The 24,326-nt window shown below is 38.5% G+C and overlaps 1 protein-coding gene across 5 annotated transcripts in view; it reads right to left on the bottom strand.

Annotated features, from left to right (window-relative positions):
* IMPG2 (interphotoreceptor matrix proteoglycan 2) overlaps positions 1-24,326 on the bottom strand; it is an 85,881-nt gene that overhangs the window by 40,057 nt on the left and 21,498 nt on the right. For 4 of the 5 annotated variants that reach the window (XM_083174263.1, XM_083174262.1, XM_083174260.1 and 1 more), the window contains 6 exons: positions 15,127-15,293; positions 12,075-12,106; positions 10,649-10,672; positions 2,945-2,994; positions 1,603-1,691; positions 87-245 (listed from right to left, as the gene is read on the bottom strand). In XM_083174263.1, the coding sequence (XP_083030389.1) occupies positions 87-245; positions 1,603-1,691; positions 2,945-2,994; positions 10,649-10,672; positions 12,075-12,106; positions 15,127-15,293 (521 nt within the window). The remainder of the gene's footprint in view (positions 1-86; positions 246-1,602; positions 1,692-2,944; positions 2,995-10,648; positions 10,673-12,074; positions 12,107-15,126; positions 15,294-24,326) is intronic. The other variant, XM_083174261.1, reaches the window with a different exon arrangement.

Genomic DNA, 24,326 nt, shown 5'->3' with positions numbered 1-24,326 from the left:
ATGTGAACTGTTGGGGGTACTTGAGGACCGAGGTTGGAAACCACTGTTATACATAGTCAGTACTACTGTAGACATTTAGTTATTACCTCAGCAATGAACTTTCCAGCAAACACTTTATGTGCATCACTAGACTTGTCACTCAGTTCCTTGCTGTATGGCTCATTTAGAATAAGGATTCTGAATTCAACCATTTTGTCTCCGGGTTTCCTTGGCCTTTCTGTCGCTATTATTATTTCATTGTCCATCTGAAGAAAATGACATGTTTGGAATGTTTTGAGTTATTACATTGAATTATGAAAATATCATGAATCCACTATCTAACGATAATAAAAAATAAATGGTACTCATCATTAAAGAATATTTACCAATGTTAATTACTATTGCCATACTTGGATTAATTAACCTATTTTTGATAATATGGGACTCTTTTATTCAACATCATTTATATTGTTCTTGTATCAGGAAATGTAAAGTTACAAACAGATGTAAACAATTGTGCCTAGATTTGCACCAAAGCATTTATCTGTACAAAAGCAAAGTGGCCATATTTGCAGTTTCAAACACATAAAACATACAGTGGGATATATTCAATTGATAGCGGATCCATTACAAAATTCTTTTGCCGGAATGGATCCGGCATTCATTATTCATTGCAGCAGTCATATCCGGATTTCAGATTTGGCTGCTGATTGACGCTCACCCGGCCAGCGATGGGACCGGGTGAGCGCAGCGGCGGGAGGTGGTGGGAGGCAGTGGGAGCCAGGATGGCCCTGCCCGGCGGCAGGACAGGTGAGTGCGGCGAGTGAGTATAGGAGGCGACAGGAGTGTGCGGGCGGTGGCGGTGGTGGGCAGGAGGACAGTGCCGTGTAAGTTGCTCACCTCCCTTCCGATCTATTCATGTCGAAAACTGCAGTCTTTTCGGCAAGATGGCAGTTTCGACATCAATTGAATATGCCCCACTACCTGCTAGGAACATAGGCTACTGACAACAAAATGAACTCTAGTGCATATATGAACCGATGTGAATGTTAAATTAAGTTAGGAAGCGTGTTACTAGATAGGTGAGATTTCGCACTAGTATTGGCCAAATGCAATAGGGTGTGGGAATCAGAAAGCAAGAGATTTTGGCAGAGTTTTCCCATTTTTTAAATTAAAGCAGCAATCATTTACACTCCAAAAACCAGGCTGATTTTGCAATATACTGTAATTGATTGCTCCTTTTTGATTCTCACACAGTATTTTTTCTCTGTCCGTCTCTAGGTAGGGAAATATTCTAGTATAATTTTTTGTTTTTACCAAAATGAACTGTATATTCACAGAAAAGCCTATCAAGTGCCTTATAATAGAGTAGATAGGTTTCTCAGCTGGCGATATACCACTTATAGAGCATAGTATTCAATATCACATTAGCACTTGATGAAATGGATTGCCATAAGTCTATGATCTATAATTATACCTAGATCCTTTTTATTCATGAACTCTATTAATATAGTGTCCAAGACATAGCTAAATGTATACATAAAGTCTAAATGAGTTCCATAATGATCCCAACATACAATAAATAGAGATACAAATAAATCTATTTTACATATGATCACTTACATCTTCATTCTCCTCTTGCGTCAGAGTGATAGTGGGTGAGTAACTTTCGATGGATATTTCATATGACAGCGGTACATTGGCTGCTGCTTCTAGCATAATCAAAAATCAATAAAGTTACTATAAGAATTTAAAATAAAATGAGGCAAGAATACTGCACACTGACCGAAATGGGCATTTACAAACTGTAAAATATCTAGTTTAAAATAGATATTCATTTGGGAGCTTAGATAACATTATTTTTAGTGACCAGTTGGAGAAATTGGACAGATCTAGGTTCATATGCTAGGTCAGTGGTTCCCAAACTTTTTTGAATCACGGCACCCTAGAGCATCAAAATATATTCAAGGCACCCCAAGGCCAAATGCTTCTTATCGCGAAATTCAGAAAAAAAAATATTAAATTAAGTGCATTGTGTTTATATGTCACAGTTATCTGGTGAGGGACAGGATTTGCTTCTGCTTGTCCACATATATTATGATTGGCAGCCACAAGCACTGATTTTGCCTGGTACATTGACCATAAATAATATGAATTGATCTTGGTCCACCAACCCAAGGCACCCCTGCAAGTGTCCTGAGGCACCCCAGGGTGCCTAGGCACACAGTTTGGGAACCACTGTGCTAGGTTCATATGGATAGTATGTCTGAACTGGTCTTAAATTGTATTGTACTGTAATTTATTATTTAATTGTTTGGTTTTGCTCATTTATATATTGGTAGGTGCTATGGGACCTTTGTGGCACCATATAAATAAACAAAAATAATAATAATAATAACAAATATGAAATGGTGGCCTATGCTTTGTGCATCTGGGGCCTCTATCTATCTGGGGTTAAGAGACAGCACTTTTCTAGAAGAATTTCAACCAATTTAATAAAAAAGCTTCATCCATGTACAGTTACATTTCCCATAACATGTTCTATGGTAGGAAATTAGCCACAGATTTTTTTAGGGTGTTTCCACAAACTGTGAATTGAACATGTCACAAAAAGCCTTAATATAGAGTTTATATTTCAATATATTACAATCAAGTGTTCATTTTAAGGTTTTGGAAAATCGACTTTGATATTGTATCCATTTAATGTAGCATACATGTATATTACATAATAGATGTGAGATTTATAGGGAGGTCACTTAATGCAAGATGTACAGTAAGAGTTGAAATGACCAATATCCATAGCAATTAATCTGCAATTATCTTTAATCGTCTTGCCCAAATTAGACAGATGGTACAAATGTCTGCGTGATTGCTAGGGATTACAGGGTTTTCATGTTTCCTCATTGTTCATAAATGACTACAGTAATTGGAACATAGTAATTCAATCATTATGGAACTTAAATACCTTGAAATGTTGTATTGTCCACTGTTTCTGGGGATAACAGTATATCAGTACTGGAAAACATGAAGACAAGTTACAATTATGAAATATACACCACTTCTTTAGAATCATATTATTATGATACGTTTTCTGCCTTATATATGAGACACTATTTTTTCCTCTCTTTCACTGTAGTTCTTTTTCATTTACTTTTTTTCTTTCTGACCTACATTTCAATGTTTCAAATATATTAAAAAAAAAATATATATATATATATTTTCATTGCTTCCCATGGCATTGAATTTCTTGTGTCCCCTAGTAACCCACATCACCATAATACTATTCCCCATCCTCGAACATAAACCGCAGACCCCACTGTAACACCATTCCGTCATCTTAAAACAGGCATTCATGTTACTCTGTACATCGCTATGGTGATGAACGTAAAAGTAACTATTTCTAGGTTTTCTATAGGTCATTGTGTTTAATAGCACATACTGTACACATGACAAATGGCACTACAGCTATGAATTCTGGTAGTTGCAGCTCTCCTGATAATTCCTTGAAAACAATTATGCTGGGTGTTTGTAATATATTGACACCAGTCCACTTGATTAACAGAATGATGCTGAAGGATCTTTAACTTGATATACATTTATTCCACAAGGTCAGGAAATACAGGGTAATTGTATGAGAACTGCAAACTACATGATACACTAAATTATATACTATATAACAACTATAAATGTACTAGTCTGCATCCATTTAAAAGACAATGCAATAAAAGGAATTTTAGCCAAAATTGTGGTCATCATCCCATACCCGTTATTGGAAGTATGAGTGAAATCTATATAAGCGATAGGGAAAATAAACGCCATCATTTTTCAGTATGATTTGTCCTGGACTAATGTTAGGGTTAATGTTTTGGTTGATGGATAGTTTAGATACTTGCAGCAGCTAATAGGATTATAGGGTAGCTTTGGTCATGGGGTCATGTAGGAGGCTATATACTGTATAAGGAATGTGTGTGAGGTGATTCGAGGATTTTCAATATGTCCATGAGAAAGTAACTTACAGTAATTATTATATTATTCTGCTGTTTGTTCTGCTGTTTGTTTTTAACAGACAAAATATGGTTAGGAACGCTACACCCCATTTTATGCAGCTGTGGGCAAATTTCACCCGTGTGGGGAATCCCGGGCATAAACCTTATGGGAGTTGAGCCAAGGGAGATGCTGGTGGGTACTTCCCAGTAAAAGTGCGCTGGGTGTGACAGTTGGAGATACACATTGCACTGGAAAAGTGAACTGTCAGGGGTGCTTCAGGACCAGGGTTGGGAATCACTGATATCAATAAAAGTTGTGACCTCCTTTTCCATAAACGTTTGAGGGCATATTTTATTTATATAGCTCCTACTATAGATTTGCTTATTTCCAAACAATGGGCCTGATTCAGAGTTCGGCACAGGTACTGTGCTGCAAGCAGATTCCCAATTATCAGGAATCTGCGGCTGCACAGGGTCCATTCTGCAACTGTGCAGCGTAGGTCTTGTGCTGTCGCCTGCAGTTCCTCTCTTCTGCCCTTTGACTGACAGACAGTGATGTTGAGGGGGAGGATGTAAGGCTTCATTCCTGGAAACGGGGGCAAGAGGAAAGCCAGGGGTCTGTAATTCACAAAGCAGACTTCCTGGATTTTCAACCCCTACCTCCTGGACTCTCAGCCCCCATTAAGGCCCTTATTCAAATCTGAGCTCAGTACAAATTTGTTCGGAAAATGGGCAAAACCATGTGCACTGCAGGTGGGGCAGATGTAACATGTGCAAAGAGAGTTAAATTTGGGTGGGGTGTGCTGAAACGGAAATCTAAATTGCAGTGTAAAAATAATGCAGCCAGTAATTACCCTGCACAGAAACAAAATAACTCACACAAATCTAACTCTCTCTATACATGTTACATCTGCCCCACCTGCAGTGCACATGGTTTTGCCCATTTTCCGAACAAATTTGTACTGAGCTCAGATCTGAATAAGGCCCTAAGTGTACTTTTTCATTTTAATTTTTTTAATATTGGCAGGTGTCTAACTATGGATCAGCTCCAATTATCACTAATGCTGCAGCTGGGACAGAGCAATCAGGGCCTCCTTCCTGTATTTGCCCAGCCCACCAGACTCCTATATAAATTAGCCAATGGGAATCTTGGGGGTAGACAGATACAGGGGGGAGGCACTGATACCTATGTTCCAGATGCAGCATATGTGATACATGGCACTGATTTCTGGGGAGCTTATGTTCCCGCAGACACCCTCTAATAATAATAAAAAGGTAGATCTGTTGTGTATGTTCTATTTAGCCACCTTTGATAATTTTGATCTGTGCTGAAGCGCACAACTGAGCAATCGCCACTGCTTCTATACATCTCAGTTGCAGCTCCCCTTAGGCTGAATTGGCATAATAGGCAGCTGAGTGAGGGCATCTTGTGGACATAGGGACAGAATTGTGACAATGCTAACATGTGTGTACTGACTTCAGACAGATCTCTTGCAGCAGGTATAGGCCTGGTAAAAGTGAGTGCTGATAATGAAGACCGCTATTTCCAGTGTATGGATTGGGGCCAGTGACATGGATAGATGCTTAAACCTCTACATATGGGCGAATATTTGCATTAAGGGCCTGATTCAGATCTGATTGCTCATCTGCAATCTACAAGTGAATTGCGAAAATGTCACAATCCAGTATCACGTTGCACGTCTATTTGCAATTTACTCACATCTAATGATTTTCTCTGTGAAAATGAGAGGAATAGGGTGTACACACTGTTGGATTTTGTGTATTGATTTTGCTGACCCCGCGGCATCGTAACCGAATAGAAAAATAGACAAAACTATATAGTACAGATATGTACTATATAGCCTAAATCGAATGTGTACATGGCACAGTGCGAATAGAACGGGAAGAGGGAAGCCCTCTGTCTGACCTGCTCCCCGCTCCCAGCTTTCTATGGGACCTCTATGGTACCTCTCCTCGGCGGCTCATTACCACCCTCCAGTGGCCGGCGCCCTAGGCAAATGCCTAGTCCTGCCTAGTGGTGGCGCCGGCCCTGTGTACATCCCGTAAGCCTGACTCTTCCACAACTCTGCGATAGATACAGGCTGATCGAGGCTGACACTGACGCCACACATACTCCCTTAAAACATCTGCATTTTTTTCTGACAAACCTGGAAAACGTCAGGTGCCCACCCCCAAATGCTGACTTCCTGTCCATCAAATTGCAAATGGAATTGCAATAAGATATTTTCCCTATTTCCTTCACTAATTTGTCTCGCGCATGCACGCTATCATTCGTATGCATGTGCAGTCATTCTATAATTGACCGGATTGCAAATTCGCACAATAGCGATCAACTCCGAATCAGATCCTAAGTTCCATATGTGTAGTGCAAGTGTAAATTGTGATCAACTTGCATAAAACTGTGCATCAGTCACTCTGTTGTTTCTTACTATTGGGTCAGTACATACATTAGTTATGCTATGAAATAGTCTGACATGTGGTGCAAAATACAATTTTAAGGGGGAAATTTATCAAAGCTTGGAAAGCGATAAGGCGGGGAGAGATAAAGTACTAACCAATCATCATCTAGCTTACATTTTACAGGCTGTGTTTGTAAAATAGCAGGAGCTGATTGGTTGGTACTATAATTTACTGAATAACCTTTAATTCAACCTGGTAATGCTGCTCTTTGTCCTTAATCTGTTTCACTTGCAAAGGCAAATTCCTTTTCAAATGGACAAAACCATGTGCACTGCATTTGGGGCAGATGTAACTTGTGCAGGGAGAGTTAGATTTGGGTGGGGTTTTACTTCACAGTGAGCTCTATATTGCAGTGTAAAAATAAAGCAGTCAGTATTTTCCCTGCACAGAAACAAAATAACTCACCCAAATCTAAATATCTCTGCACATGTTACACCCCCCCCCTTGCAGTGCACATGGTTTTGTCCATTTGAGAAGGAATTTGCCTTTGCGAGTTAACCAGAATAAGGGCCTTTGTCCTAATTGTACCTTTGATTCTACTAATGTTTCTCGCTGTTCATTGTTTGGGCAAGCTAGTACTGTAGATGGATTTCCTAAAGCTTTATACGTAGGTAGGACTTACCTGCACAGGTGAAGCCATGCATCAGTATCTGTGCTGCACATTATTCAAAATAAGACAGAGAGGACTAAACTTGTAGAGGCTATCATGTGTATTTCGTAGATATTCATTATTAATATAATAAATGGAAGCAATATTGATTTGACTGCCCCTCCTCAGAACAACCTCAAGACTGAAACCAGCCACCAAAATGACAAAAGCCCAGTTATTAAATGTAGCATTTATCAATTGAATTACTACAACTGATCAATTGGTAAAACCAATTGGTAACTGGTGTATGGTAAAACTAAGTATTGGTGGATGGATAGATTGACTGATTTGCTGACTGATAAAACAGTATGACCAGTTTTGATTGGTTCAGTTTTGACTTCTTCCAGCCAAGCAAGGATAAAAAAAAAAATCAAGGCAAAACATGACGTTGGTTGGAACCATACATGGTTGGAACATACATGGTTGGAACATTGTGTTTCATGGACATCTGACCATGAAACATTCATTTTGACCTTGTTTTTAAACTTGGCAGGATGAACCGAAGTAAAACCAAACCGCTCATTCCAATTATAATGGTACTGCATAACCTAGATCTATAAACCGTTACTTTATGTTGTGCACAATTGTCTTCCCACCGATCATCCAATGCAAATGTTTTGTCCCTGTTTTTTTTTTGTGTTTTACATGAATGTGATTTACGCAAACAATTTAGGGCTTTACTAAGATATGAATTCTTTTTAAGATGGGATCTTGCCCATAGCAACATTCCATCTGAAATAGAACTCCCATCTTAGTATATAACCCTGTTAATGTTTAAATTGTTATTTGAATGAGGAAACATATCTGTTATGATTAGGGGCTAATGTACTAAGCCTTGTAGAGTGATAAAGTGGAGAGAGATACAGTGCCAATCAGCTCTTAAATGTCATTGTTTCAAACACAACCTGTAACAGGACAGTTAGGGGCTGATCGTCTGGTACGTCATCTCTCTCCTCTTTATCACTTTCCAAGGCTTATCAAATCCCCCCTTCTATAGTGCCTAAATATTGTGAACCGTTTAAAGAAATTATTTCGTAAGTCACATGGGGCACCAATGTGTATTTTGGATTGAGGTAGGAACACATAAAAGTGCAGGGAGAACATACAAACTATACACATAGCTGGGCCCTGCTTGTAATCAAAAGCATAACCCTAGTGGTGGTCACGAGAGGCTACAATGGGCCACCCCATTCAATATATTTGGCAATCATCCGTCACCTCAAGTTTGGTCCAAAAGTTAAACATTTAAAAACAAGTAAACAGCATAGATCGTCATCTAAGACAAGACTAATGAGGGACTGAAGACTATTCATCAATATTTTTAAAATGAGCTATTCATTTTATTACGGACATTCCTATTAGAACTTTTACATTATCTTCAATGTTGATTAAGCAACAATTACATGACATGAACTTTTTACCTTCTTTGTTATTTTACTTGGAATCTCAGGCATCTGTCCTGACAGTTCTCTAAATAACTTCTAGTTTACTTTCAAGTAGTTCTAAACATGTAGTAGATGACCCTATTAACCCAATTACTTAATAATTATGCAACGTAGTAACAATATGCAGCATTGTGCGGAAATAACTGATTCTGTTAATGAGCATCAAAGTGAGGCCTCCGGAACTGTAGCTCATTAGGTTTTATAAATGTACAGTTTATGCAAAGTTTTAGCATTTTTCCTCTGCTACAGTTTGCAATATTTAAGTTCAAAATTATTTATAATGCACATTATGTAATTTCACTATATCTGCAAAGTGTTTTTAAATAAGTTAAATGATTTCTATGACTTCTATTCAATATAGAGAGCATTCATTAATGCTTAATTAATGCATTTTCCTGACAGAATACATAATGCTTATATTGTACACCACAGAAACATAGAATTTGAAGGCAGAAAATAACCATTTGGCCCACCAACAGTGGTTTTAGTGTATGTGGGGGGAGGGGGGCTGGTGAGGGCTGATACCAACCATGGACTCAAATTGCGCACCAGTAGCACTTTTTCTCTAAACATTTGCCAAGTTACTGAAATAAAGTTTTCCATGCAACATAGAAAAATCTATGCATACAGAATTTCTTTATAGTAAATATTAAATTATGCTCACATAGCGCAGTAAGTTAGGCAGGCTGTAAACAAGATAGATGTATAGATAGATAGATAGATAGATAGATAGATAGATAGATAGATAGATAGATAGATAGATAGATAGACTGTCATCTAAAACAATAGGGTAGACACATTCTAGTGCCACATAATGGGGGAAATTTACTAAAGGAAATTTGTAAAAAAATAGGTGTATTTGTATCCAGAAATACACTTATTTTTGACATTTACTATCCCGAAAATACGGCAATTTGTGTTCGTATTGATAGCACATCAATAGGAATACGAATTGCCGTATTTTCGGGATAGTAAATGTCAAAAATAAGTGTATTTCTGGATACAAATACACCTATTTTTTTACAAATTTTCTTTAGTAAATTTCCTCCAAAGTGTCCATATAACGCTTCCTGCTTTGCCTTATTTTGGGGTAAATGTGTGAAGCAGTGAGAAGAAAGGAAAAGTGGCCCATGTCAACCCATCAACAGTGAAGTAACATCTATAATTTGCATAATATAAAATTATACAGAGCAGCTGATTGGTTGCCATGGGCCACTCCTCCTCTGGCACACTTCTCCTCCCTTATCACTGCTTCATACATCTACCCCCTTGTCTACTGGAGCACTCCCCCTGTGGCTATATCCCCTTGAGCACACAGCTGTATCTTCCTGCCTGGCCAGCTCCACTGGGCATCTGCAAGATCAGTCAGTACCTGCCACAGCCAGGGACAGCGCTGTCCCTGCTGTGGAGGATAGGGCAACGACACTTGCAGCAGTCAAAATCAATAGCTTCAGGTGTCGGAATAGTCAGCGCTGCTGACCTTTCATACATTGCCCCTGCATATCGGTATGCTATCATTTAGACAGCAGCACCGATAATGTCAGTGGAACCCATGTCATTTACTGAATACCGGCCTCATAATGCATGGGAGAGAAGCGGTACTGTATCAGTGCCCATAACATGTGCTAATACCACTCCCCCCATAACATACAGTAATACATTTACCCCAAATCACAATGCAAATGTTCCCCACATGCTCCGATGCCACTTCCCAGTCAGCTAATAACATCACACATTAGCTGATGGTCATTGTTGCTGGCATGGTTTTAATTCCTGGATCAAACCTGAGTGGAACTAATCCAACTGCATTGTGATTGTTTAGGACAGGTCTTTGCAACAGAGCGGAGGACAAATTAATTGCTAAATAATGTCTTTCCAACTCTTACTAATGTGTCACCTGAAGAAGTCTGCTAACTGTCAGCACTCTCCACTGTGTTTCCATGCTACCTATATAGTTACTGCACTTAGATGCACGTATATTTATAAATACATAACCGATAATAACCAATAGAGAACTCTACCCAAACACTTCTTTTTTTTTTAAACAAACTATTACAAAGCAAAGAAAATGAGATGGATTATAATAGCCTGCAAGTAGAGTGACTTACCCACATGTCCAATCTCTGCAAGAACTTGAATAGAAAAGTAACAGAAATAAGTTGGCATTTAGATAGATAAAAACTAAGGGACTCTGGGTTGCTGATTTGGGTGTCTTTGCCCAATGTAAAATATGCAGATGTCTGTCCTATTGTATCTTTGCTGTGATGCCTGTTACACAACCCATACACATTGAATTGTATACCCACAAGGGAGACTATACACAGCCCAGTGCGGCACAGCATTACCGTGATGCTTGTGCCCATGCATATGCATTGTGGCAAAAATACCATAGGAACCATCTGTATGTACTGAGCATGCCCACAAATAAGTGAATGTCTAGGGTCATTTATAGATTTGGTTCTTGTAATTCCATACACTTGGACTATCTCATAACCAGCACTGGCTAAACCATACTCGCCTACTTTTGAAAACTATTTCAGGGAGATTATAGTTGATGTACCTTGAGGCTTGTGCCATGCTCCGCCCAAAGGGTGTGTCTAGGTTAATCCATGGGCATATCTATTGTCACTTGTGGGTGTGTCCTGCTGCACAGTCGTTCGGAACTGCCCCAGCAAAATGCTAGGATCAGTTTCTTAGAGTATGGCCTGCACTGTGTCAACGGTTAAGCATCTGAGTCCAAAACCACTCCTGCAGCATACCCACTAAACTCCAAGACATGTGAACAAAGAACTTACCTATGGTAACTAAATGTTGGTGGTGGTTGATGGGTGAATGTATGTTGTGGAGGCACATACATAAATTCATGGCTGTAGGTGGCAACTAGCAAACAGCTTTGATCGTGAGGTAGGATGTCTATGATGTTTATTTTATATTACTATATAAAATAAACATCATTGTAGTCATGTCCTATAGCAATGTATGTCCCCAGTCAATGTATGTCCCCATTGACTGGGGACATACATTGCTATAGGACATGACTATAGAAAAGTACGAACAGGAGAGTACATCTATGACTGAAGACAAGACTGTAGCACAACACAGGCATGACCATACAAATGTACAGAGATGAATATAGGACACCTACATGATTTAAGAAAGTTTGTCCATAATATATTTGTCTGAATAACACTTAAGACCAAATGTAATAGGGTTTGAGAATCAGAAAGAGAGGGATTTTTTTTTAATGCGGCAATTACATGGAAGACTCAACCTGTTTTTTTTTTTTCAGTGTAAATGCCGCTTTTAAAAAAAATGGGAAAACTCTCCCAAAATCTCTCACTTTCTGATTCTCACACCCTATTACTTGTGGTTCTGAATTTCTAATTGTCTGCCTCTTGATAAGTTACTGAAATAAAGGTGATATAGGGATTGCTTATCACAGCTGATGAACTCCCACAAGACATGACACATACTGTAACTGTACAATTGATTCAGTAAGAATAGAGCAGCTATCTTTGCCAATAAGTGACTTACCTGCTTGTAGTATGTTTGATCATTGCCAGTTTCTGTAAGCAAATAATTAGATTTAATAGCTGTACCATAAAAACACTAAAGGGTATATAACGAAACAATGATAGTCTGTCAATTTTACAGTTATAATTTTACATAATGAAGTAAACTTATAGTAAACATAATTTTAAAACATGTTAGCTGCAATATTAAATTAGTAAAAACTTTTATCAAGATAAATGTAAATGTATCCAGGTGTCTCCAATACCCGGCTGAGATGAAAGTTCCCTCCACATTTAGTGGGGGTGTCAGATAAAGTATATAAAGCCTCAAAATATGTTATGGGCGATGAGAGGGATTGCCGATAGTCAAGGTATCTGGTTCCTCAACCTGACATTGTGGTGTTTATAGAAATAAATAGATAGTTTTGTAAAAGACAAAAACAAAACAGGAATCTTATCTACTGCTGCAAAGGAGCCATTGAAGTTTATTTCCTAAAAATTGAAATCTGCCACCTCTGTATAATATTGCAACTCCATAAACATAAAACCAAGAGAGGGTTGCTAGACTGTTATTAAAAATAAGTGTGTGTGTTTATATATATATATATATATATATATATATATATATATATATATATATATATATATTATATATATATATATATATATATATATATATATATATATATATTTATATGACTCTGTTAATAAATTCATTACACTAAATATACAAAGTATAAAGCATTTTAAACCCACCAGGGTAAATAACAATCCAGTACATCTAATGTATGGAGCACAGAAACAGCTCTTTCAATTATTTGCAAACGCATATAATAAATAGGAATGTAGCAAAAACTGGTGCAAATATTGTTGAAACAATATGTTGCCATTTAAAACCGTAAGAGCAGTAGTGTCATTATGTATCGTGACATAAATTGTAGCAAATAATAATAGGCAGAAACCACAGTTATTCCTACAAACCACCTGCAACACAAAGCAAAATGTGCTTGTCCCAGCAGCTGCAGAGTCAGGTTAGTCGTACCCGATATATGGAAAAAGGACAAACTTAACCTGTGTGGTTCTAAGCAGCGCTTGAGTGAAAAATCAAATCTAAACTGTTCTTTTATGTAAAATGTCTAAAGCAATTGGATGATCTTTACAAAAAAGCCATTTAATAAATGTAAAAACATTCATATAATAAAACAGAAATAAAAGTGAAATAACACCTTGTTAGACACTGCACATGGAATAACATGTAAAGCCAGCATACGCGGGGTCTGTTCCTATAATGCCCGAGGTTTGAACATATTGTGCCGGTACCCTGTACCACCATAACAAAAACCCAGAGAGCGATCTCACTGCGCATGCGCAGGTTAGTGGCGTGACGTCATGATGTTGTGACGTCATGTTGCTGTGTCCTTATTATGCATGCCGCTCAGTTCAGAGGACAAGGGGGCATCGGTGGGAAACGCAGCGTGCAGCCTGCTGAGGACTGGAGATAGTTCCAAATTGTACTAAGAATATGTAACCCGTGGGTATGTCGTTGGTGCGGTGGGGTCATTTGAAATACCGGATGGTCACTCTTCAGCCTCACCCTCTGGCAGAGCAGGGGTTAATTTCTGGATACGCCAACATTACAGCCTCTGGCAGAGCATGGGTTAATTGCTGGCTACTGTGTAACATTACAGCATCTGGCAAGGCAGGGGTTAATTGCTGGATACTGTGTAACATTACAGCCTCTGGCAGGGCAGGGGTTAATTGCTGGCTACTCTGTAACAGTACAGCCTCCGGCAGAGCAGGGGTTAATTCCTAGCCACTCTGTAACACTCTGGCAGAGCAGGGGTTAATTGATGAGGCCTATTTTCTCCATAGTCACCATGTAAACATGACCAGCCCAGCAGTGCCTATAGGCGGGATTCTCTAATATCCTTCGCCACACATTGCCGGCATTCGCATTGTTAATAATCGCATACACACTAACATATGCGATAATAAATGCAAAGGACAGCTCTTGCGTTAAGAGCTGTCCTTTGCTTTGTGGCCAGCGATGTGCAGCGGGTCCCCCCTCCCTCCCTGGACCCTTACCTAACTGTTGCTGCTCGGCCAGGGCTCCGCTTCCTCCCCCCTGCATCCAGAAGAGGTGCAGGGAGGAGGAGGACACTGCTCCGGGCAGGACACAGGACAGGGTCGCGTGGGGGGCGTGCGGGGGAGCGGCAGGGGACATGAAGGGAAGCCCATAGGCTTCTATGGGGTTACGCCATTTAGAACTGGCATAACCCCCCGCAGCGAAGCCCCGGCGGTGGGGTAACCCTACCCCACCACCACCACCACCACCAGCCTCAACAGCCTAATAGTTTTATAAGAAAAGGGGCTGCACATTTGGTTATTCCCCTTTTGTCATGTAGCCACTCCCCTTCACATCATATGGCTACACCCTGACCACACCCATTTTTTGCTGTGGCACAGTACCACTAAGACATTTTTTCTACTTGCACCACTGATTACAACACAGCATTTATAAGGAACAAGCAACAATGGAGAAAATTATGCATTAGTAGTCTCCATGACACATGAGACTAATGCAAAGTGCCGGCAGAATCATGTTAAGCATGAACTTATTCTATCTTAAGCTAGACATTTATACTGTAGGAATCTAATAAATAAACTGAAAAGCTTCTTACAGCCTAGACCAGGCAAAGGCAAACTATGGCCCTCCAACTACAAGTCCCATCATGCCTTGCCAGCTTTGCTATTAGGAAATGCTAAAACTATGGCAAGGCATGCTGGGATGTGTAGTTTCACAACAGCTGGAGGGCCACAGTTTGACCATGCCTGGCATAGACATTCCGTTCTTCACAACATTTCTTCTGCATCTGCTGGAAATGTATCCAGAAACACAGATGTTAAAGGTTTAAGAGCAATCAATAAGATTGTAATATGATTCATTGTCGCTAACATTAAACTTATGTGTGTGGTAATTCATTATAAAAACAAAAGTATAGAAAGCTAATTAATAATCACTATGTTAAATATATTGATGAGTTCAACGTATAATAAATATTTCAGTAAATTACCTCTGTGACCAGCTTATGATGGTCTTCAGATCGGCTGAAGTTCTCGCCTATTTCAAATGCAGGCATTTTGCCCTCCTCACATAAATGCATCCAGTGCTGATATTCCGCTTGGTCTGGAAGTCGGTCCCAAAATATCTTGAAAACTTCCCAAACAGTTTCTTGGCAGACTATGCAATAGATAGAAACAAAGTAATGTTCTCTATGATTGAATATTAAATGAATGGCAGGAAACAAAGTTTCTGATTAAAAATTTGATTAGTTGGTATTTGACACTTACATATTGAGGTAAATCCATTCACCAGAAAGTGAAGACCGTACCATTCTTATCATTCAAACGCCTAGTCTCATTTTACATGCTATTTAGGATCATACCATATGAAAAAAAGCCATATAGATGCTCTGGCTGTACAGAAATACTCATGAGCATTAAAAATTCAAATTTTATAACAAATAATAAATGAATACATGGGGGTATATATAATAGGGTCTGAGTTTGCTAGAAGTAGGGAATGCCAGCTGATCTTGGATACTTTATGCCTTGTAAATGATTGCCGCTTTAAAAAAAATGCTTGAGATCTGCCAGCATCCCCCACCACGAGCAAGCTTGTATCCTATCACATGTGCCACTTAGTCACCGATAAAAAATTATATTACTAAGACATATTTACATCAATGCAGTGTTCTTTTTTTAATTTTGTATATGCTGGATGTTTATTTCAAACATCTATTTTTCTGACCCAAAATTTCACACTGCCTCCAACTTGCGTTATCCCAGGGTCAGTCTCATTTACATTGCACACAGGTGTTTGGAGATTACATGCTTATGGGTATCTGGGTCAGATGACCCAAGTTACCCATTTACACTGCATTGTGACCTGTGTCAATCCTGTGTCCAACCCTGCTTGTTTAAGGGATATTTTTCTTGATCCTCTCAGACTGAGCTGTGACTCGACAATAACCCTGAATGTGGAAGAAGTGTGAACTTTGATGTGGTAGGAGACTATCCATGTACATGGTTCAAAAGCATGGTTATTTGCAAGGCTTACAATTTAATGTGCATCATAAATCAAGTTGCTGTATTGAAATAAAATACATTTATGATGCCAAAAGATTACTGTATATCATGCTTTATTATAATGCTAGGACAAAAGAATTTGTATGTACAGTATTGTAATAACTTTACTATATTTCAAAACAATCATTAACATGCAAATGAAGAAAGAAATGAGCATCATTGTTATATTATGTTTAATTATGTGCTGTAATGGAGAGCAATTTCTGTCACATTTTGTTGCTCATTCTACTAAATTCTTGTTGAGAGAGCAGCAGCACTGTCTTCGTCAGTTTACCAAAGTCAACGGGCACTAGGACCGACCTTGGCTCTCTCAAGAACACTGTTCTCTAACATGCTGATACCAATAAAGAAACAAGAAAAAGAAAATGCAACTGTTTGGGTTAGATGTGTCAAATCCTCTAAAGTGTGGAAATGTGAACAGGAAGAGAAGTTGCACACCACAACCAATCAGCTTCTGCCTATCATTTTAGAGACTGTACTTAAGAAAATGACAGATAGAAGCTCATTGTGCTATGGGTAACTTGTCCACTCTTTAGGAGGTTTGATACATTTCCCCATTAGTTGTTAAAGGTGGGATATTTTTTTTTAAACATTAGATTTTTATTAATGTTAAAGGTGGGATATTAACATAAGAATCAGACAAAGATGATAATGGAAACATTGCATGCAGGGGTGTCCTAAGAAAAGAGGTAGCCCGCGTGCAGCGTCATTTGGCCGTGCCCCTTCCTCTCTGCTGGGGACAGCAATGGGAGCAGTAGGGTCTGAGCACTAGAGCGCTCAGACCCCACTGCGCATGCGCAAACCTCTGGTAAAATGACGTGGCAGCCATTTTTTGGGCAATTTTCGCAGTCCTGCTGCTGCCAGCAGTGAGGTATTGTGGAGTCTGAGCACTAGAGCGCTCAGATTCCACTGTGCATGCACAAATCACGAAAAAATGGCTGCCGCGCAGTGGGCCGTGGGTGTGGCTCCATTGTTCCATGGGTGTGGCTCCATTTTAGTAGAGGTTTTTTTTTTTTTTATATACATGTTGGGCCTAATTCAGGTTGGCTCACTAAGCAGTGGTCATTTGCTGCTTAGCAAGCACCTTAACGCTAACGCCGCTAATACCTTAATGCCACCCTGCCAGCCCACCCAGGGAATGGGGTGTCAAAGCTAACGTCAATTATAAAATGGTTTGGGTGTAATAGTTGAGGTGGTAATTGGTTCCAATAATTAAACAGTGTCTAGATGTGCATTAGATTTAAGGTTACATAAGAGGTTAACAGGTATAAAAAAAAATTGACAGGTACAAACGGTTGACATGTCTATGGTCTATGGCTGGGGTAGCCAACCCTAGACCTCAAGAGCTACCAACAGTGCATGTTTTGCAGGTCTCCTCACAGAATCACAAGTGAGCTAATTAGCTCCATCTGTGTATCTTTTAAAATGTGTCACTGATTAATGAGTGCAGCTGTGCAGCAGCTAGGTTGTCTGGAAAATGTGAACTGTTGGTAGCTCTCGAGGGCTAGGGTTGGCTACCACTGGTCTATGGTCTATGGTCTATGGTCAACTTTTGCTTGGTTTACCATCTATGTGGACTATGACTGAGAACAGTTACCTGTGTCGAGAATAGCAGTAAAGTAATGGACTGAGACACCTTGCCTGAGGCAATGTTCGTTACAAATAATAATAATTCAAAAAAATGACACCCAAAGATCATAAAAACTTGTTTTGAGCTTTTTATGTAAACCATTTCCATGTTGCCTTTTTGTCCCTGTTGACATTTTCTCCTATCTACCGTTCCATGTTGTCCTTGTCACCCCATCGGCCTAATGCATGTTGTCCATATAAGGTCAACTTAATGACTGTAGAACTAACTACATCACACTTGTGGTCATCTGCTACTTTCCTGAGAGAATGTAATTATTTATGAACTGGTGGTCCAAGCACTGTGTCAATCTTTGGTGGTGACAACATTAAACAATAAAGTGGCTTTAAAATAGAACAGTGTGCATGATTACAGTAACCAGATGATAACAGGTTCCAGTGTATCCTTCTGCCAGACAGACTATATAACATATAGGGATGTATTTACTAAGATTAGAGTTCTCTTGAAAATGGGATGTTTCCATTGGTAACCAATCATATTTTATCTATGATATGATCTTCTAGAATGTACTAAATAAATAAAAAGTAGATCCTGATGGGTTGCTATGGGCAACATCCCATCTTCAATATAACTCTCATCTTAGTAAATAAACCTCATAGAGTATAAACACGCCATCCTTCTTAGACGCCTTACTTCTACCTATTTCTTATCAGCATGATTTTATATTTTCTCTATCTCTTTTCCTTCCTCTGTGCATTCATTTCTGAATACAGGGGCTGGCTGGAGAATGTTAACTTTTAAGGGGTGTCCAGTTATAGACCACAAGGGCTGATTTCTCAAAAGGGGAAAAACCCTGTTGCTGGGAAAAATTGGTTTGCATTGAAAAAAAGACTTGCTTCACTTTACCCTTTATATTAAATAGCTTACCACCAATAATAATAGGGGAATCTTATTTACCAAGCAACAAGGCAGTACTCCCAGGGCAGCTTTAGGCATTTGCCTGGGGTGCCGGCCACTGGAGGGAGGAGGTTTGGAGCAAGTCACCCCCCTGGAGCCAGGTGAGCGTGCCCGCACATATCCCCAACCCCCCACCTCCCCCTTTGGAGCCCGCAGCTGTATCCCCCCGAGCAGGTTGGCGGCAGCATCCATACCCCCCCACCCCAGCTGCTGTAGGTTGGAGCTGACGAAGGGGCTCATACCCCGATACGTTCTCCCTCATAATATATATGAACTACTGTGATTGAACATCTTCCGGGTACGTTTATTCCCCTGCTGGGGATTGGAATTGTATATATATATATATATATATATATATATATATATATATATATATATATATATATAAAGCGGACTTTAACTTTTCTGGTAGTACGGCCTATATATTTGAGCTGGCAAGGACAGCTCAAAATATATATGATGTATTCCGTATTGCAATTAATGAAACTTTCTATATTGATCTTGTTCCCCTCTTTGTCTTCTATAACGAGGTTTGATTTTGATTTGATGTGGGTACAGGTAATACACTTAGTAGCACCACGTCTGAAAAAACCTTCTGGTCTTGGGCCAATCCACATTGAAGGATGAGATTCAGATGGTTGGGGATCTATTGTCTTCAGCATGCTAGGCACTATTAGATTTTTTAGGATTCTATTTATTTATTTTTTTTTAAACAAAAAAAGGGTCTGTCCAGGATAATATAGGCTAATAGGTTGTCGATGTAAGATATTATAATTTTTTCTTATTATTTTTTTAATTTGCTGTGAATAACTGTTATATTTTCAAATATATGTGATTTCTAGATCCTTTCTTTTTGTGGGGTTGCGCCTTTATTTTTAGGTTTGAGTAATGACTCCCTATCTTTTGAGATTACCTCCTCATATGCTTGTTTGAGAAGATGTTTTGGATAACCTCTCTGTTCGAAGGTGTTTATCTTCTCTGTAGGCTGTACCTCAAAAGTGTATTTTATTGTGCAGTTTCTTTATAAGCGTAATTATTTTCCTTTTTTCCATGGTAAATAATGTAAGCTTTTGAAATGAAGGTAGTATTTTGAGCCTACTCCTTTAGAAAAATGTGAGGTACAGATACGGTTTCTCTAGGGTCAGATCCAGGAAATTGATCTTGTTGGGGTGTGCATGATGTGTGAAGTGTAAATTGAAGTTATTGGTGTTAAGGTGATCCACAAATGCTTGTTTGTAAGTGCTCACCATCCCAAATGAAAAACAAATCATCAATTACCTTCAAAGGTATTGAAGTTATCACTAAAAGATTATTGACAGATGGAGACCTGGGGGTGGAACACCAAAAATTCATCACTGATTCCATCACTTATATTATTCACCACAATTATTTTTTATTTGAGAACACTTTTTATTTACAGACTATGGGGACAGCCATGGGGACCACATTTGCGCCGAGCTATGCGGACCTCTATATGGGGGAAGTCGAACAACAACTTATATGGGACAGCAGATTCCGTGCGAATCTGGTCCTCTATGGCCGTTACATTGATGATTTGTTTTTCATTTGGGATGGGGCGCACACACAAACACAAGCATTTGTGGATCACCTTAACACCAATAACTTTAATTTACACTTTACACTTTACACTTCACACATCACGCACACCCAAACGAGATCACTTTCCTGGATGTGACCCTAGAGATAGTTGACAGTCGTATCTGTACCTCAAATTTTCTAAAGAAGTAGGCTCGAACTCCTACCTTCATTTCAAAAGCTCACATTATTTACCATGGAAAAAAGGTATACCTAAAGGACAATTATTACGCTTATACAGAAACCGCACAATAAAAGAAATGTTTGAGGTACGGGCTACAGAGATGACAAAACACCTTCGAACAGAGAGGTTATCCAAAACATCTTCTCAAACAAGTATATGAGGAGGTAATCTCAAGTCATTCACAGCAAATAAAAAAAAATTGTAAGAAAAAATTATAATTTCCTACGTCAAGACAACCTATTAGCCGATATTATCCTGGACAGACCCTTTTTTGTTTTTAAAAAAAATAGAATCCTAAAAAATCTAATAGCGCCTAGCATGCTGAAGACAATAGATCCCGAACCTCAATCTGAATCTCAGCCTTCAATGTGGATTGGCCCAAGACCAAAAGGTTTTTCATATGTGGTGCTACTAAGTGTATTACATGTACCCACATCAAATCAAAATCAAACCTCGTTACAGAAGATAAAGAGGGGAACAAGATCAATATAGATAGTTTCATTAATTGCAATACGGAATACACCATATTTATGTTGAGCTGTCCTTGCCAGCTCAAATATATAGGTCGTACTACCAGAAAAATTTAAGTACGCTCTTTGGAACATCGAAGAAACATTTCTAAACATGTATTGTCCCATAGTGTCTCAAGACACTTTCATGAATCACACTCAGGTGATCCGACGGGCATACAGCTTCTAGGATTAGAACACATTAAGAAAACAATCCGTGGGGGGGGGATCGTTTCGAACAACTATGTAGACAGGAGGTTTACTGGATGTTCCATATGCAAACGACCTACCCCGATGGACTTAATGAAGCTGTGGGACTCAATGCTATCATTTAAAAACCCAAATCCATATTTGTACTATATCACTATTATTATACAAATCCTCCGTTCTCTATATTCACTTGACATTTATAATTTTTTAAGAACAATCTCCTCTGACATACAGTAGGGAATGTGATAAATCTGTGTGTCATTAGACTCCAGTATACTTATACTATCTTGTGCTTATAGATTTAACTTAAAAAGATTAAAACAAGATATACAAAAAAGACAATCTTGACTGCACCGCAAGCAGCTACAAAGGAATAAATCACAAAGAGATCGCCAAATCTCCTACAAATATATATAAAAAAAAGGGGTGTGTAATATAATCCTCAATTGCGGTTTATAATACTTTAACATGTGTATACATAAAAATTCTATGAATGTCTGTCGCACACTGCGTTCACATCCTAAGTGCTTTTATTCTGATCCCGCAACCATATTCACCAATCACTGTGAGGAGGCAATAAAATAGGGTGCGTACCCCAACTTACAGGTTCCAATGTAGCACCATGCTCATAAAGGTGGAGAATAAGGGAGCCCTCTTTGACCACTGAGCCTGGTTGCCTGGAATCTACTTCTAAATCCAGGGTGTCTTACCGGACCTTACCCCCTGAAATAAGTTAAGTTTATTTCCTTTAGTCATCTGTAACTGGCATAGGCACTTTTGATCATTGAGTCTCCCTTTTCATATATGTTGTGGAAAAAAACCTTTTAATAATAAAAAGAACATTTTTAGTATACCTACTTTCTTAAATTTTGGGGGGGTCCACCACCACTGTACGGTGGGCAAACAAAATTACAAGGTTTGGGACCTACAAAGAAACCTTTATGAGCATGGTGCTACATTGGAACCTGTAAGTTGGGGTATGCACCCTACTTTCTTGCCTTCTCACAGTGAATGGTGAATATGGTTGCAGGATCAGAATAAAATATACCTTTATATGAGGATAACTATCTAGAACCACGTGAGTTTGCGTACGCTATCACATCTAACCCTTAAAGGAAATAAAAGATACCATTATAGGAGGAATGTATGTCACCATTGTGTGAGTGCGGTATGCCACCGTCTTAATAAATATAGAACTTCAAACCAGATTCTTGTTTTCCCTTATGAAATATATGACACGTTTTATGGTTTTCCTCTTTTCCTCATATAACTGATTACTAAGGATAAAAGAGGATCTTGAATCGTATAAGAAGAAACATTTTGAAAAGGAAAGCAGAGATACAAAGAACATCGGATATACAGTATATCTCCATTGTTCACACTTTTGTTCACACACCCCAAAACTAGGAAAGGTGAGTGCCGATGTTTAGTTTATATATATATATATATATAGATATATAGATATATATCTAAATATATATATATATATATAGATATATATCTCCATTGTTAACACTTAGGATGTGAGCACAGTGTGCGACAGACATTCATAGAATTTTTATGTATACACATGTTAAAATATTATAAAGTGCAATTGGGGAGTAAATCATACCCCCCCCCCCCCCCTTTTTTTTTTTTTTTTACTTAAAAAGATGATTGTACACTCATATTTTTTTTATTTTTATATTCTTTTCTTTCCATCCAATGGCTAAATCCGCTTACATAGCTTGTTATAAACAATCAACATTGGATTGCAGAAATTACATATAAAAACTATTATATGTTTGATATTTCTGATCTTTTCTTCTGAAAAAAGGATCTGATGATATATTTACTTTCCATATAAATTATTATGTATGCCTTGTCCTAATACTTTCTATCTATTGTTCCTGTCCACTAATAACTTTCTCTACTCATCTTTACCAAACTCTTATAAGTTCTAAAAATAATTATCTTCTAATCTGGGCTCATAAACCTTATTTGCCCATATCCAAAATGGCCACCACTCCCTTCTCTAGATATATATATGAGTCACATTACATATTGCAGTGACTCTGACTCTGGTGGAGACTAGTGGGCATTGGTCCGCTGTTATCACGCCGCCCCCTAACCTGGACAGCGCATTGAAAGAAACCAGATGAAGAAATAGAGCTGCCCCCGTATAGAGGCTTGCGCCTCATCTCCATAGAAACCAGAAGTGCTATTTGTGCGTCACTTCCGGATATCCGGAAGCGCTATTTGTATTACCTGCTCACTTTTCTCTTTAAAATAAACTTCTGTACTGCTTGTTTCTACTCTATATTGCTGTTTTTACGTTTATATGTCTCCTGCTCATAGATTCCTATTATTTTATATATATTTTTATTGTAAGTTTAGATTATAGTTTAATTAATTGCCCCTAGAACCCTCCCACCTATTACATTTGCATTTACATCCCAACATGACCCTCTCCAGGAGGGACACAATGCTGGTTCATTTAATACGGTACCGTATGGACTCACTTGTTCAGCCACCAACATACATTTTTACCTTCCCTCCCCCTCCCCCTTTTTTTAGGGTATTTTTAATGGCCGCCATATTGGCCTCATATTAATGTGGAGTTCATATGTATTTTCTTTTAAAATATTTTAATTATCAATATTAACCCCTTCCTGACAGAGCCAGTTTTTGCGTTCCTGACAGAGCCATTTTTTTCAAATCTGACATGTTTCACTTAAGTGGGGATAACTTTTTTTTGCTTTTACTTATCCCAGTGATTTTGAGATTGTTTTCTCGTGACACATTGTACTTCAAGTTAGTGGTAAATTTGGGTCGATACAGTCTGTGTTTTTTTGTGAAAAATACCAAAATGTCGTGAAAAAATTGAAAATTTTGCAATTTGCAAAATGTCACATTTTCTGCTTGAGAGACAAATAAACATACCACTCAAAATAGTTAATAACTAACAAAGACCATATGTCTACTTTATGTTGCCATCATTATTTCAACCTCCTTTTAATTTTTTTGGACACTAGGAGGCTTCAAATATGAATAGCAAATTCTCAAATTTTCAAGAAAATTTCAAACACTGATTTTTTTAGG

This window comes from Crinia signifera, chromosome 2 (genome assembly GCF_055691185.1).
Source record: "Crinia signifera chromosome 2, ASM5569118v1, whole genome shotgun sequence".
NCBI lineage: Eukaryota > Metazoa > Chordata > Amphibia > Anura > Myobatrachidae > Crinia > Crinia signifera.
Note: the sequence above shows the minus strand (reverse complement) of the source record. Positions and strands in the feature narration are given on the sequence as shown.